Source organism: Lacerta agilis, chromosome 14 (genome assembly GCF_009819535.1).
Source record: "Lacerta agilis isolate rLacAgi1 chromosome 14, rLacAgi1.pri, whole genome shotgun sequence".
In the NCBI taxonomy this organism is placed as follows: Eukaryota; Metazoa; Chordata; class Lepidosauria; order Squamata; family Lacertidae; genus Lacerta; species Lacerta agilis.
In genome coordinates, this window is record NC_046325.1 from 25463431 (window position 1) to 25479756 (window position 16326).

The following is a 16326-nucleotide window of genomic DNA, read 5'->3' on the forward strand; positions in this document are numbered from 1 at the left end:
GTTGCCCTCTTTGCGAATCGCAAATTGTGATGGTATCTCTATGACAAATTTCCCCCGGTTCTGCCCACCACAATGAAGATTCAAACTGGGGAGACTTCCCAACTCTGTAGGTGCAATCCTGGTCTTAGCTGATGGCAAGGTTTTGCTCCAGCTCTCCTTTCAATGCCGAGGCCCATTAAACGTAAGATATAAGACTAGATTAAATGTAGGGTATAAGAATAGATTACATTGTCCCTGAGTTGGTGCAGCCCTCACAACCCACATTCAAAGTTTCTTGCACACATGTTCAAGTTCTTCCACACGAAAAATGCATTTAAAAGGTAATCTCTGGCCATGGTACTGATCCTCCCGCGGTGCATAATCGCACACTTCCCCCACCAGCTTTATCCCACATACCCTAAAAGCAGGCACAGTCCACCGTCCGGCATCCAAAAGAAAAGAACTCCTGGAGTTTTGGCTCTATAAACCCCCCTTTTGGCAACAGAGCAGGACACCTGGGCCCCACCCTCAAATTCCTGTCACAAGTGGTTTTTGTGTTCATAGTAAATTGAAAGCCACTCTAACTTTGCTGACAGTAAATAAAGTGGGCCTTGGGCTCCTATCTAGGTGAGGGGACCAGCCTGGAGGCTTTCAAGAGGTTAAGTCATAAGAAGTGCTTCATTACCAAGCCATGACAAGCTCTTCAAGTTCACTGTTAAGGCCAGGACACTTTATTAATCACCAGGTGAAGTTCCCTGCTGGGTAAGGTGTTGGTATATAAGAGGAGCAGAGCTGCAGCAGACAGCACTGAGCAATAAGATAAAGCAAGTAATAGTAAGATGCAGGATAAAATAGAAAGAATAAAAGCAGGCAAATGGGAGCGTGTGGTGCACAGCATCTAGGGATGGGTGAATCTATTTTTCCACTCTTAAATTCAGTTTTTCACATTCCCACATCACTTGGTGATTTTAAAAAAAAGTATTCATGAAAATTCACCAGTATTTTAGTGTGCATTTCTCCTAATATACACATTTTTGCACGCAATCTTCGCTAGTATAAATCATTTTCGCATGTTGTTTTCACTGATATGTTCATCTACATGTACACATTACTGGGCTGGAGAACTGCATTGCAAAATTCAGAGAAGGGCAAGTTTCCAAGGTTGGCTGGGTTTCAGCCTGCACATTGCTTTGGGAAATGCCAGTTAGGTATATGTTAGCCTTTCAGTGTGAACTGAATGTATTCCCCCGTCCCTTATAGGGTTCCCATCTTCTTTAATTGTTACTGTGCAGAAACTTGTGTCTGTTCCAAACTTTGGAGATTGCACTGCACGAGCATAGAAATCTGCATACGGGGTGCAGAATTGAGATCCCCGAGAACCTCAGCTTTCTTTCCTTCCTTCCTTCCTCCCTTCCTTCTGCAAGTCTCTGGTCCTTAAAATGACAAAGTATGGCTTGAAAGTGCCTGGATGATGTCTAGCAACTTCTCGGAAAGCTCAGTTGTGGGGAGGGAACTGAGCAGAACTCCGGGGGGGGGGCAGGCTTCACTCAGGTGTGTAGCAAGAAATGTTGTGGCAAGGGAGCCTAAGGCTTTCTGGGTGTGTGGTTGTGTGTGTGTGTGTGTGTGTGTGTGTGTAAATAATTGCATAGCAGCTAGAATCAAATTATAGACAACATACAATTAATTAAAATTCAATAATATTTAATCTTACAGAAGTTAGAAACAAGTGCCTGGCATTTACCAGTCACTGAGTGCCTTTGGAGGAGAAGTAGGGGAGCTTGTGTTGAGCAAGCTGAAATCCTTGCGTTAGTGGACGGATACCACCTACTGCCTTAAACACATCCAACCATCATCTTTTGCTGCCCCTGGGTCTGGCCTGGAGCTCCTTTCCAAACCACTACCTCCTTCCCACTTCAAATCCTGCCTCAAAACTCCTTAGATCTTTGATTTATTCCCCCTTAGTCTTGAATCCTGAACTGAAACTTCACTTTGTGTAACTGCGTTTGGACATATCTATTGCATCCACCATCCCTCCACCATCCTTATTTCCATTGCTCAAAAGGAATTTCTCAGTTCGTTGTGGCAGCGGCTGCATTTTGGGTCATGTTCACTCTGCAAACCACCATTTGCTCACTGATGGTGCTAAAAAAAAATTACGATGTTGAGAATGATGGAGTCAGGCAACTGCCTACACTGAAACAGTGTTAAGTGGTCCTTCATACCGCTCACATTCGTCCATTCTCTCTCTCTCACATACACACCAATAACCCAAAGAGCTGCTTTTAACCAACTGTAAACAGAAACAGCTCGCACTCGATTGGCTTCTGTCTTCATTTCAAACAAAATCTTTATTTATCATCAATAGCAGAAACATTCAAGGAGAAGCTGAAAGCAAACATCCTTGTGGGTTACTGATTGCCTGATAAGGAGAAAAGAACTCACAGAGCAAAATGTAAGGTGGCTGCTGTCCGGTATGGACCAGCTTCCACAGGACGAGAACCAGAGGTCATAGTCCCAGTCATAAAGCATCTCAGGTAACCTTTAGCCCAGATTGGTTCCCAGCCCAGCCTTCTGATTGGCTGGGGAGTGGTCCTATATCACTTCCATGTGGCCCACAGTCCCCCTCCCCAGGTCTTTGGTACTGATCACTGATCAACACTTGATCAAAAATCAGTGTGCACACTCCTCAGCTGTTCCTTGCACCAATGAGAAAGCCGGTGTGGGGAGGCAGGGGGTGGGATTACTGCAACACCACTGTTCACCTGTTCCCTTTCCTCAGGTGATTGGTGCTGGACACAGCCAAGGACTGCAGTGATTGGCTTGTTCCTCAGCTGTTCCCAGTGCCAACCAGCTGGGCCTATTTACCTCTCCAAGGTTCAGAAAGCCTCAGTCTTAAACATTTTGCCAGTGACCTTGAGAGAGCATGATTCTGAGCAGAGATGCAAGAGAACAGGGAGGAGTGTTTAGCTGCATAGGTCTGTAGATCTTTATCCAGTGGGCATACCTATACCATATTGCCCTGCTCTTCCCCTTGTGGGATTCCTGATGGTTTTTTTCAATTATTTCCCCCATATACATACATACACCTGTAACTGTGGGGAAAGGAAGTCAGGAGGTGGGGTGTCACCATTTGTATTGGAAAAGTGGCTCATGGTGAAAATGTTAAGTATCTTTCGCTAATGTTCCTTCATTCTCCCAATGCCACTGTTTTTTTAAAAAAAACAAAAAGCGCCCATCACAACTTTCTTTCACATCTTCACATGTGATGTTTAATTTCTCTCTCTCTCTCTCTCTCTCTCTCTCTCTCTCTCTCTATATATATATATATATATATATATATGCAAGTTTCTAGCTGTCACAGCTGCAAAGATAGGTTTCAAATCATATTGGCAATTCCTGCAGAAATAACAGAAGCCAGAAGGGAACTTATAAGTAATTCTGTAACGTGCATAGGTCTGCACTCATTTCCATAAATTATTTGCATGGTGCACTCAGACTGCAGAATTCTTTTAAAACTTTGGTTTGGATTTTTGACTGTTTTTTTAAAAGTGTCCTTTACAATTATCTAGGAGGCTGAGATGATATCTCTGCTAATTAACCAGGAATTTTGCACTCTTCCCCCTCACAATTCACTTCTGAAGATGCTACCTTAATTGTTTTGGACATTTTTTTACCAAACCTTTAGAGTCTTCAAAGCACTTTCCATACATTAACTTGTTGCAGTCCTTATGCTTAATTTTAATTGATTTTATGATGTATGTTATATCCATTTTGCTCACTGCTTAGATTGAAGCTATAGTATTCAACTGCACAGTATATATGAAGAAGATATGAAGAACCTGCTGGATCAGGCCAATAAGCCATTTAGTTCAGCATCCTGTTCTCACAGTGGCCAACCAGATGCCTGTGGGAAACCAGCAAGCACAAGAAGAGTTTGGATTTGGATTTGAGCCCTCTTCCCTCCTGTGGTTCCCAGCAACTGGTATTCAGAAGTGTTACTTTGAAGTAAAATAGTATTATTACCCCCATAGTGCAGATAGGAAACTGAGACCAAGGTCATACATCTTCCCCCAAAGAATCCTGGGAACTGTAGTTTGTTAAGGGTACTGGGAATTGTACCTCTGTGAGGGGTGATCTACAGTTCCCAGGGTTCTTTGGGGGAAGCCACGTGCTTTCAATATAATGGTATGGGTGTTACACAATGTTAGCTTGCCTAAGGTTAGTTCATGGCAGAGGCAGTTCATGGCAGTTAGTTCATGGCAGAGGCAGATATATTTTTTTAAGGGAAAACCTGGTTTTGCAGCTCAAACTTTTAGCCACTACACGACATCATCACTGCACTGAAAATGCCACTGCATGGCACTCACTTGGTCCATTGTCCTCACAGCTCTGAAAGTGTCCTGCCTTCCCTGAGGGGGATACCCTTTCCATCCTCCTTCTCCTACTCAGGTGATATGCTCTCCGGCGGTGGCCAGGCCAGGAGGAACGACAGAAAGAGACAAACACCATACAGAGACGCTGGCAAGCGCTGACTTGGTGATCTGAAAGTACAGAAATGGGGGGTGGAGGTGGGAGGACAACATGGGTCCCTGGTTCCTTGACTAGGGTTTGATTTTGCAAAAATTACTCCACTGAGAACAGCCAGGTAAAACTCTGAAATGCTTTGGCATGAACTAAGGGGATGCGGACCCAGCAGGATATGGGCAAAGTGTCATTCAGTCATGTTGAAGGTGATTACGGGGTTCACAATCTGGTTTCTTTCCTACAAAACTTCATTTAGCATCATGCCTAGATTACAGAGTGCCTGCCTTTGGAGCTGACCTGCCAACTGATGTTCCTTACCTCCGTCTTTCAGAAATGTCTGACAGGAGCCAGTACATAAACTGCTCAGCTCAGTCCCCTAGAGAACACAGGCCACATCCATACCATACATTTAGCACCCTTAAGGAATCCAGGGAACTGCAGTTGGTTAAGGGTGCTGGGAATTGTAGCCCTGTGAGGGTTAAACTACAGGCCCCCGATTCTTCCCTGAGGATCATCTAGTCCAACTCCCTCCAATGCAGGAATAGGCAGCTGTCCCATACGGGGATTGAACCTGCAATCTTGGTGTTATCAGCAGCATGCTCTAACCAACTGAGCTATCCAGGCTGACAATGTGCTTGAAACGTATGATGAGGATGTGACTCTGGGAGGAGGAGAAGAGTGCTATCCTTCATTCTTTGTATCACATACCATTCCTGTCCCAAGACAACAGGATGAGGAATGAGAAAGCAGAGGATGCCAAAACTCCTGGAAGGGTCTTTAAGTATTTGTTCTTCACGTCAGGCCCTGACCATAGATGGTCATCGCTTGGAACCCACAAACAGCAACCAGAAAATTGTAAGCAAGAGACATGGTCCAGCTCACAGGCACAACAACTATCTGTTCAACCCAGGCGGCACTGCCATTTACTACTAAAAGATTAGCATTGCGTTTTTTTGTGACTCTTGTTTTGCATAGTGCTTCCCATCATTTATTGCACTTTCTTTCACAACAACTTTAAGAGAGAGAAGCTTTTGATACTGGTCTTTAATATTAAAAGCCTGAGAACTGTATTTTGTTACGGGTTGTATTTTTGTTAGTTCCCATGATTCTTTGGGGGGGGGGAGACCATGACTGTCCAAAGCTATAAGAATGCTTTAAATTTATTGTGTGGGTGGGAGTAGAGGGACCTGAATGAAAACAAGGCCCTGACCATGCTTTGAAACCTTGGTATAAACTCTGTGATAGAAGAGTTTATCTCTCCTGCATGCACACATGGTCCCCATTCTGCTCTCTCCCACTGCAAGGGAAGAGGGATGTGAATAAGAACTAGGAATTAAGAAAGTGTGTAAGAACCCAAACATAAATAGCAAGCCTAACATGGCATGCAAAATGTGCTGGGTTTTATGTATTTTCACGTATGCTTGTTCAGAATCACTTTGTGACAAGGGTACTGGTTTCCAGTGAACGCCATTGCCGCTGCCACAACCCAAATGCCACCATAGAATGCAATGCTGAGACATATCAAGTTCAGCAAGGCTCCTATCCCCATGGAGCATAAATCCAACATAGAAGACTATCTGGGGAATTGGGAATAGTGCACAGAAAGACCCTCTATATATACCAAGTCAGATCATTGGTCCATCTAGCTGACTGCCAAAATCAAAGCACTGGTCCACCCACATTGATTGGAGGTGGCTCTCCAAGGTTTCAAGAACTGGAGATTCCCAACCCTACCTGGAGATGTCAGGAATTGAACCTGGGACCTTCTGTGTGCACCGTACATTCACTACTACAGACCTTCCTCACCTCCCCGCCCCCCTGTGTCTGCCACCGGAGATAGCTGCCTCCCTCTGCCCAAATCTAGGGGCACCTCTGCTCATCTGACCCAGGTTCTATTTGCACTGGGAAGGAAGCTGCCAAGAACGAGTCAAGAAGGCGCATTTGGGGTGAATCTGCACTGGTTAGAGCAAGTGACAATTAGAGGGGAGGGAAATGGCAGGGACTGAACAGCACTTTGGTCATTTCTTGGAGGTAGAGATGCACTGCAGCAGATCTTTCAGAGTTTGGGTACAGGCAGTTAGTAACAAGAAACACAGGCGAGACGAGCCAAGAGATCCTTTGTTTATCCACTGCTTCCACCTTGGGTCATTCTCCTTACAGCAAGTTCAGAGGTCAAACAGTAATTAGCAGTTGGTTCACCTGAAGTAACATGCCTCCTTCATCCCTTCTCCCCTCCCCGCCCCTTCTCAGTGCAACACAATCTCCCCTCGACACCCATCTTTCTTTCAATCTAATATTATACATTAGATTGCTCACATGATTCTGCCTTTAAGGATTGTTCCTCTCACAAATAGTTGGGGTCTGTGTATTGGGGGAGGGAGGGAAGCTGTTCTGGACTGGGACCCTGGCATGGAGCACAGGGGGACTGAACTCTTTGTCCCTGTTGCAGTTTTCCAGGGAATCCTTCCCATAATGATTTGCCTGCTGAGAAACCTCCCTGAGCATCTGCCGTGGAGACCTTGTGTGTCGCTGCAGAGGACACTGAAATCTAGTGCACATTCCACACTCCGTTGATGTAAGGAGCAAGGAACTGGCCAGGCAACTTGACTCTGGCTCTGCCATTGTCCTGGGTGAATTAGCAATGCTCAGTTAGGGAGGGCTGAATTTGCCGGTTTCTCTTTCTCTAAGTTTCTCCTTTTTCCAACATTAAATTCTATTTGCCACATTTCTGCATCAGTTTGCAATTCCTCATGAATATTCACTAGCACCTTTGCACACATTTCTCCTAATAGACACATTTTTTCTATGCACTTTGCCGTAATGTGCATGTTTTTGCAAGCAATTTTCTTAAACCTAATGCATATGTGCACCTTCTTTTCATTAATATATGTAATTTGATGCACACTTCCCCCCTCCCAATATGTGCATTTTTGCACATTGGAGAACTGCATCGCAAAATCTAATTTCAAATGATGATTCAAATTTTCTTCTATTTGCACATTGTTTCAGGAACAATGCATTAGGTATGTCCACATGAAAAAACGAACTGAAGCAAATTCATTTCCACAATTCCTAGCTAGAATTTACCCAGGATACTCCCTAGGTAAGTAGGGGACGAGAGGTTGTGGGAGCAAGCTCCTTTCCAGGGAAATTTGTCTTGTCTTTCATTACTGTACTCCTTCTTGAGGAACTTCAACAAGCTTATGACAAAACTCCAAACATAGTTTGAAAACCCTAATACAATCTGAATTTCCTTGAATTAATTTAGATGTGAGGACACTGTGATTCAGCCCATGTGTTCCTTCCAAGCTGGAATGCCTGTCAAAGATGTTTGTGTTCCTATTTCCAGATTCCATCTAAGTCAGGCTTACTCAGGTACATTCTGAAACACTAAATTCATTCTGAAACACTAAATTCTAGGTTACTGTCAGGAAACCCCCCTCCCCGCAATCGGCGGGATCGCGGGAGTGTTTGCAGTATAGGGAACCTCCGGTGCATTTTACCAGCTCATCCTCCCCCTCCTCCGCCGGAAGCTCCCATTCCTCCATTGGGGAGGGGGGGTCGGAGGCAGGAAGGCGGTGCAGGGGCTCTGACAGGATCACAGAGCCTCAACGCCAAGGGGAAAGTGGGGAACAGGGTTAGGTTCCCACACTCCGAGGGCGCAGGCTAGAAGGACGCGGAAGGCGGAGGCGGGGGTTCAGAATCCCGTGCCTCTTTTGCTGGACAAAGAACAGGAAGGGGTCATTCCTGGACTCTGCGGAGGGATGAGATGGACGTTTGATCTTTTGCTCCACTGTATATAGCTGTGCACAATAAAGAACTTAGTTTTTAGAAGTTCTGCGTCTGGCGCTTTACTCATGAGCAACCACTGAACGTCCTTACAGTTACTGTTTGCAAGGCTCCTGCAGTGTGATTTCTCACTTTATTGCTTGGCTTGTGAAAATCTTGTTTCTCTTCTTCAAGGGATTTGGATTACTCACCACTTTCGGTTGCAAGCGACATGTTGGAGTGTTTCACTGCGGACTCATCGTATCCTTCAATATCAATTTTCCTCTGAATGTCAGCTTCATAGTCCTCCTGGCAGGGAAAGAGGGGAAAAACAAAGGAATAATCATTTAAATACTCTATAAAGCAGCTATCAAATGTTCCAGATCACAAACCTCTGTATTAGCCTAACAGGGGTAACCTGACATTCTTTGCACAAAGTTCAAGGCGCTAGTCCTCATTTTTAACCCTCACTCACAACATTCTTATACAAGTGCAGTCTTTGTTTTTTTTTGTTTTCCCCACCTGCCTCTGAGCTGTCATTCCCTTTTGGCTTCCAGTCACTCTTTCCGTGTACTTCTTGTTCTCTTCCTAACACTCAGCCTGGAGGTAACATCCCCTGGTTGGCTGGATCTGTTGGAAATCCAAAAGGAAGATGAACAAGTTAGAAAGTTTAGGATCATGAACTGATAGATGTGGCTCTTTGTCCTAGAAGAAATAACTTAAGAGCAGGTTGACTGCAATGTGTTTTTTTTCTTGGAAGAAAACAGAAGCCACCTTTGTCTATATGGTACCTAAAGACTCCCAGTGAGCCAGTGTGGTGTAGTGGTTAAGAGCAGTAGACTCGTAATCTGGTGAACCAGGTTCGCGTCTCCGCTCCTCCACATGCAGCTGCTGGGTGACCTTGGGCTAGTCACACTTCTTTGAAGTCTCTCAGCCCCACTCACCTCACAGAGTGTTTGTTGTGCGGGAGGAAGGGAAAGGAGAATGTTAGCCACTTTAAGGCTCCTTTGGGTAGTGATAAAGCAGGATATCAAATCCAAACTCTTCTTCTTCTTCCCATGGCAATCGTTACAAGTCCTTACAGCCCCTCTGCCCTACAGTGAATATAACCATCTGAATATAACCAACAGCAAACCATTTGAATCCTCTCTCTGGTTGCTTCAGATATAGCCATTTCCTTTGGAATTACCATCCTTTGTTTTCACACTTTTTATGGAGCTTCCAGAAAACATAGATCTCAGCCCATTGCATCCCACTGTCGGCTTCTGGTGTTTACCTAGACCTGATCTGTGGCAATTTGGGGATAATAAAATGTAATAGCCCCATAGCTTGCCTAATGCAGAAAGGCAAAGTGCAGTGGCTCTGTTGCCTTTAATTAAACACTTCCTGTTTGCAGGTTTATTCTATTTAGAATCCAGCCTCTCTGCTCTTCCTCCCATAATGCCCGCAGAATGCTGCTTTGTAGGGACTTACACTTGGATCAGGTAGCTTCAGTTTAGCTGGCTGAGCCAGAATCATAGAAACATAGAGTTGGAAGGGACTCTGAGAATCATCTAGTCCAACCCCCTGCAATGCGGGAATATGTAGCTGTCCCTTATGGGGATTGAACCTGAAATGGAGGGGCAAGTTATGCCAGTGTATGGATTTTATCTGTCCTGAATCTACCATCAATCAGTTTAACCAAATAACCTCAAGCTGCTTATATTAGAATATATTTCTATTTTAATGTTTTAACATTGTTTTACTGTATGTTTTTTATTATGGGAATTTATTTTAATATCTGTGCAGCTTGTTTTGAAACTAAACAGTATTAAAAAAAACCTTGCGTGATCAGAGAAAAAATATTCATATTTTTCTTATCAAGCATCATTTTATAATCTTCCATAGTGTCCCATTCAATCATCTAAAAAGACCCAAATGCCTCAACCTTTCCCCATAGATCAGGTGTCCAGCTGACCCTGATCATACAGTGGTACCTCGCAAGACGAATGCCTTGCACAACGAAAAACTCACTAGATGAAAGGGTTCTGCGATTTTTAGGTGACTTGCAAGACGAATTTTTCTATGGTTGTGCTTCGCAAGACGAAAATTTCAATGCATTCCTATGGGAATTAAATTCCTATGCATTCCTATGGTCGTGCTTCGCAAGACGAATTTTTCGCAATATGAAACGACTCGCGGAACGAATCATTTCGTCTTGCGAGGCACCACTGTATTTGTTACACTTTTCTGCACCTTTTTCCAGTTCTATGATATCCGTTTTTAGATGATTTGTTCAAAATTGTATATGGCATTTCAAGTCCAGCTGCACTGCAGATTTATATGAAGATGTATTAATCTCAACAATGCTAGCAGGTTAATTTTCTGTCCCTTTCCTAATAATCTCTAGCATGGGATTTGCCGCACGCACACACACCCCATCACTGTACACTGAGTTGAAATACATTTTCTGAAGCACTAGGAGGCGCTGTTCAGCAGAAGTTGCTGAGTCAGGGGGGCTTGCCTAGCATACTAGCGGAATTGTCTCTGCTTAGTCACCTAGCCAGAGAGTGCAAAAAGCCATTGCAAGAAGCCAGACTTTTCTTGATTCTGCACCACCTGTGTGGTCCAATTTCCAATGGGGTAAAAGCAGGGGCTGTTCAGGGCCTAACTCATCTTCAGCATCTCAGCAAAGTCGCTGTCTAGGAGAGCATAGAAGCTAGCAGGCTGAGCTACGAACTAAGAAGTCTTTGGTTCGAATATTGGGAAACCAGTATTTTTCCAACTTTCAGTTGCGTTCTCTACATGAAAATTCAAGGGCATTTCCTTGAGCCCTGTATCTAATATACATTTTCATGTATGCAATTTTTGATGAAGATATTATTATAAATTAATCTTTAAAAAATGATTTCCTGCCAACCCTTCACCACTTGATCAGGTTCAAGCAGTTTCAGAATACAGTATTAAAAACTGTTTAAAACAAATTAGATGTATATACCTCAACCGAGGTAAAGAGATGTGTCTGCATAATGGCAGTGCCAGAAACACTATTTTTGGTGGCAGTGGGGGGGGGGGAATTCCACAACTTCTGGATGACCACAGAGATTGCTCTCTCCTGTGCTACTAGCCCCAACGTTTATGAGGGCACAGCAGAACGGCCAAGAGGTCACAAAAATATACATTTTTTTACAAGTAATTTCACCGTAATATGATGCATTTTGCACATTATTTTAAACGATATTAGTGAAATTCTGCACCTTCCTCTAATGTACATTCTTTGTTCGGAGAACTACATCACGACATTCAGGGCGCAAATTTCAAAATGCAAGTTTCGAAGTTGCATTTTCATTCACTGTTGGTTTGGAAAGTGCAAGCTGGGTAGGTTTGCATAAAAATGCGGATGCTGGTGTATTTCTCCTGGTCGCTATTCAAACCTCAGGGACTTCTTATGCACACCCAAACCCTATTCGCCCTGCTGTACCAGCCAGTCTATGAGGAAGGCAAGGTATAATTCAAAGCAGGGCTCAGCAGGGCTTAGACCCAGAACCTGGTTTTCTCTTACCAGTAGTTCAGCCCTGGAATCACACGAGTCTCTGAGCACATGCAAAATCCTTGGTCCCATTGAGAAACTGCAATCCTATCTAAGCTTTTGCCCCCACCTATGCAGAATTGGCTTCCAGTTTAGAGGGTCGCTGTGGCTTCCACATCAACTTGAGCAACCACAGCTCTCATTTTAAGAAAAGAAGCTCTTATAAGGGATGTTGCCCTGGTGATGCAAATTATCAACTTACCCCCCCCCCCCAGATAAATGCTAATCAGTATGCACAAAGTGTTCCAGTCCACAATTTGGGGTTTTATGTAATACCTAAAAAAAAAAAAGAGCTTCAAGGGACTGCATATTAAGTTAATGGAGTTGTATGGTACCACACCTTAGATAAACTTTATCTTTCTCCTCCTGAGCAAGCTGGGCTGAGCTCCTTGTGCACCAGCTGATGGAGCTGCAAGAGCAATGCTGCAATGGACTAAGCCTCCTAGGGATGCTGCTGCTGCAGAGCCCCCATCATTGGCAAGTGTACAAAGGAAAGACTGAACTGAACAGGTGCATGTCGGGATGCTTTGTAGGCACACGGTCCTGTTTAAATACAAGGCATTGAATGGGATGGCCCACAGAGTATTGCCCAGCTCTATGAGTCAAGCAATTCTCCTGGTTTTTCCTCTACTTTCTAATTTCTAGATGGGCCGATGCTCAGATTCCCTTCCACCCCTCCTTACACTGCCAAATCATCATACAGACGACCACCCCACACCTCACTCTAGATCCCTGCCAAACTGGTGCATTGGCAGGTTTGGCTTCTTCTTTTGTTGTTCAGTCGTTCAGTCGTGTCCGACTCTTCGTGACCCCATGGACCAGAGCATGCCAGGCACGCCTATCCTTCACTACCTCTCGCAGTTTGGCCAAACTCATGTTAGTAGCTTCGAGAACACTGTCCAACCATCTCATCCTCTGTCGTCCCCTTCTCCTTGTGCCCTCCATCTTTCCCAACATCAGGGTCTTTTCTAGGGAGTCTTCTCTTCTCATGAGGTGGCCAAAGTACTGGAGCCTCAACTTCAGGATCTGTCCTTCTAGTGAGCACTCAGGGCTGATTTCTTTAAGAATGGATAAGTTTGATCTTCTTGCAGTCCATGGGACTCTCAAGAGTCTCCTCCAGCACCATAATTCAAAAGCATCAGGTTTGGCTTCTTCTACCTTCAGCTAAAACCAGCATGAGCAAACAACGGTTCCTTCCTTCTACAGTTCTCAAGCATGCCCATATGGAAGTTTTTCACCTCGTTACCCTCGGTCAGTGATGGCCAAACTATGGTTCCCATCATCCCTGACCACTGGTCCTGTTAGCTAGGGATGATGGGAGTTGTAGTCTGAAAACAGCTAGAGGGCCACGTTTGTCCATCACTGCCCTCAGTCACCATGTCTCCGTTTCCTTCTGCAATCTGGACTAATAGATGCTAAGAGATATAGAAAGCAGGAACAGCTCAGTGTTAGAGCACCTGCTTGGCATGCAGAAGGGCCTGGGATCATTTCCACATGTCTCTAGGTAGGGCTGGGAACATTCCCATCTGAAATCCTGGAGCACCAATGCCAGCCAGTGAAGATCTGTTGGGAAAATCTTAGGCTGGGGGGGGGGGACAGATGCAGCCTTCTCTATCTGGGAAAGTCGACCAGCCTTTCTCAGCCTTGGGTCCTTAGATGGTGCTGGACTTCAACTCCCATCATTCTTATCCAACATGGCCAAAGGTCAGAGATGAAGGGAGTTGTAGCTCAAGAACACCTGGTGACCCAAGGTTGAGAAAAGCTGCTCTAGACTCTTCCCAGGCCGCGCCCACTCTTTAGTCACATGCCCTCTCCCCAGGCCATATCCTGGGTGTTTCTGCCTGGGATTTGCCTTTGAACTCAGATAATGCATTTTGGTTGCCTGGATGGAGGACAGAGAGGGGTATTCGGAGAAACTTACATTTGTTGCTCCGCCCATGTTTGCCTCTGGCTCCACCCACCTTTGGCATGTAGCCCCTGGAAAGTTGCCCAGAGAGGAAGGTGGCCCTCAGGCCAAAAATGGTTCCCCACTCTGGTGTAGACAATACTGAACTACATGAACCAACAGTCCAACTCAGCATCAGGCAGCTTCCTATGCTAGAAACCAGCTGTGATCTATGGCAGATAGCTTCAAAACATCTCTCTCCTACCTTTTGTTCTTTTATTTTTAGAGAATCCATGACAGCAGTCAGAATACTCCTATTGCAAAGCCTAGTCACTAGACAACTATGTCTCTATAGAACGCCTTTTCTATGCAACAAGAGCACCAAGCAGTTCCCTTTCCATCATCTGATAAAAAGGCACTGTACAGCTGGTGAAGCTAAAAAGAGAAGCACAGCTAAAAAAGATCAGGCATTGGAGCATGTTCCATGCAAATGTAGGATTAGACACATGCTAAAGCTGGGTTGCTGGAGGGACTACAACTCCCATCATCTCAGACCATTGACTGAGGCTCATGGGAGTTGGAGTCCAGTACCTATTACCACAAGTTCTCTATCCATGATTTAAAGTCAACTAGGGATGGAGGTGGCGCCAAGAAAGTGAAGAGACAAAAATCATCCAGCACCCCCCCAACCCCCCAAAATAGACCACAGAGTAATCCAGTGGATTTGATAAGCATTAGGTTCAGGACAAGCTAAAGGAAGCATTTCTTCCCACAACACCAATGTCTTTAACTTCTGGAATGGATTTCAAAAACATTTGGAGATGACGACCATTTGCTTAGACAGGTTTTGCAAAAGGGAATATGAATTCACAGAGGATAAGTGTATCAGTTATGAGAGTTTGTTTGATTACAAACTTCCCAGAGTACTTTGGCCACAATAAATATATTCTGCCTCCCTTGTTGGAAGCTGCAGCTAGGGAAGGTGCTTCTGCACTAAGGTCTTGTTTTTGGGCTTCCCATAAATATCTGATTGGTCATTGTGAGAACAGGATACTGGACTGGACGGGTCATTGGCCTGATTCAGCAGGGCTGCTTTTATGTTCTTAATCTAGCTTGGTCACTGTTCAGAGAGAGTGTGTTGGGCTAATATTCTGATCCTATATGTGTCTCCTCAGAAATAAGCCCCACTGAGTACAGTGGGACTTACCGTGAGGTAGGCATGAATCTTAAACAGACCTTTGGTCGAATCCAGCAAGGCAATTTCATTATCCTCATAGGAAAGCATCAATGGAAAAGAGATGCTAACTCCTTACAAAGTCCTTGTTTGTCCAAAAGTGACATTCATAGCTCTTAAACATTGACAACCTTCCATAAAGTATCCCAACATTTCATTACAGAAGGGTTTGTACACTGTAACCTCCACCTATTGAAGACTAGAGCATTGAAAAGGATGCTGTCAGCAGCTTGCAGACCCACACCAGAAACAGGGAGCTGCACATCACAAAGAGGAAACCAACCAACTTTTGCAAGCACACAAAGCAGGTTTCTTTCTTGGCAGGAAAAAAAAAGCAGTAACCTGCAGCTACTTTTCTAAGAAACAGAGAGAAGCAAAGGTGAGACATGCCTCAGAAGGCCAAGCAAAGACCTAACAGCTGTTGGAGAAAAATTGTTGGAGCTCCTCAAACCTCCTTGAGATATTTTTTTTGGGGGGTGTATTTAGATTAAATGCTCTGAAGACGGTATGTGGAACTACAACTTCCATCAGTCACAGCAAGCATGGCCAATTGGGATTTTCTTGTTGGCAGCAAGCTTCTCAAAGGGTTCCTTGGCTCCTTCCAAGAGCAGCCTCTGCTCCCTCCTCTCACATTGCCCTCCTTTCCACATCCTGCAATCTCCACACACAGGCCGCTCCATAGGCTCCCTTGAAGAACCAACTTATTGCATAAGCTCACCTACCTGTATGCTTGCAGAGAGACCTCGATGGGAAGGCAGAGGAGGTTCAAGCCAGGGGTCTTTTCTCTGCTCCGTGGAACCCCTCTCTCCTTAGCGGTTCTCTACAGCCTGCAACAGGCGGTAATGAGACGAGAGAGCTCTCCAGAGGAGCTTCAGAATCCTGACTCATGGCTGCTGCTTTAATCTTGCCGTGCCACCTGGCATCAGGGGTGTTCCTGGTGGGTCTAGATGCAACTTTTCCCCCCTAAGGACCAGTAAACAACATTATCTGGAGTTACCATGAGGTGCAACCTCCCTGCTACCCATCTGTGCTCTTGAACTTTGCTGGCACGTCCCTCCCATCTCATCAGTACTGGTCTCACCAACATTAGAAAGGTCCTGTAATTTCGAGCGATTCCTAGCAAGGCCACCTCTTCTTCCTCAATGAGCGTTTGGTCCTCCTGGGTCACGTTGCCTTCTCAGCTTCGCATCCTGGAGATAAACTTGTTTACAGATCTCAAGGGGATTTCCTCTGCTGGGGGTGGAGGAAGAAGGGGGAACCCTCACAAATATAGTCACTGGTGTTTTCCTTTTGGATTGATGTGGGGTTTTTTATTTTTTTTAAAAAGTTTCTCGTGAGGATTCCCTCTTTTGGCTGAAGGCTGATGAG

The 16326-nt window shown here is 44.8% G+C and overlaps 1 protein-coding gene across 3 annotated transcripts in view; it reads right to left on the reverse strand.

Annotated features, from left to right (window-relative positions):
- The window catches only part of SLC4A1 (solute carrier family 4 member 1 (Diego blood group)), a 43578-nt gene extending 27740 nt beyond the window's left edge, over positions 1 to 15838 (reverse strand). The window contains exons 1-4 of one of the 3 annotated variants that reach the window (XM_033171242.1): positions 15681 to 15838; positions 8794 to 8901; positions 8484 to 8580; positions 4347 to 4520 (exon numbers count right to left, since the gene is read on the reverse strand). In XM_033171242.1, coding sequence (XP_033027133.1) covers positions 4347 to 4520; positions 8484 to 8580; positions 8794 to 8811 — 289 coding nt within the window. In that variant the 5' untranslated portion in view covers positions 8812 to 8901; positions 15681 to 15838. The remainder of the gene's footprint in view (positions 1 to 4346; positions 4521 to 8483; positions 8581 to 8793; positions 8902 to 15680) is intronic. The other 2 variants (XM_033171244.1, XM_033171245.1) reach the window with 2 other exon arrangements.
- Between the last annotated feature and the right edge of the window lie 488 nt (positions 15839 to 16326).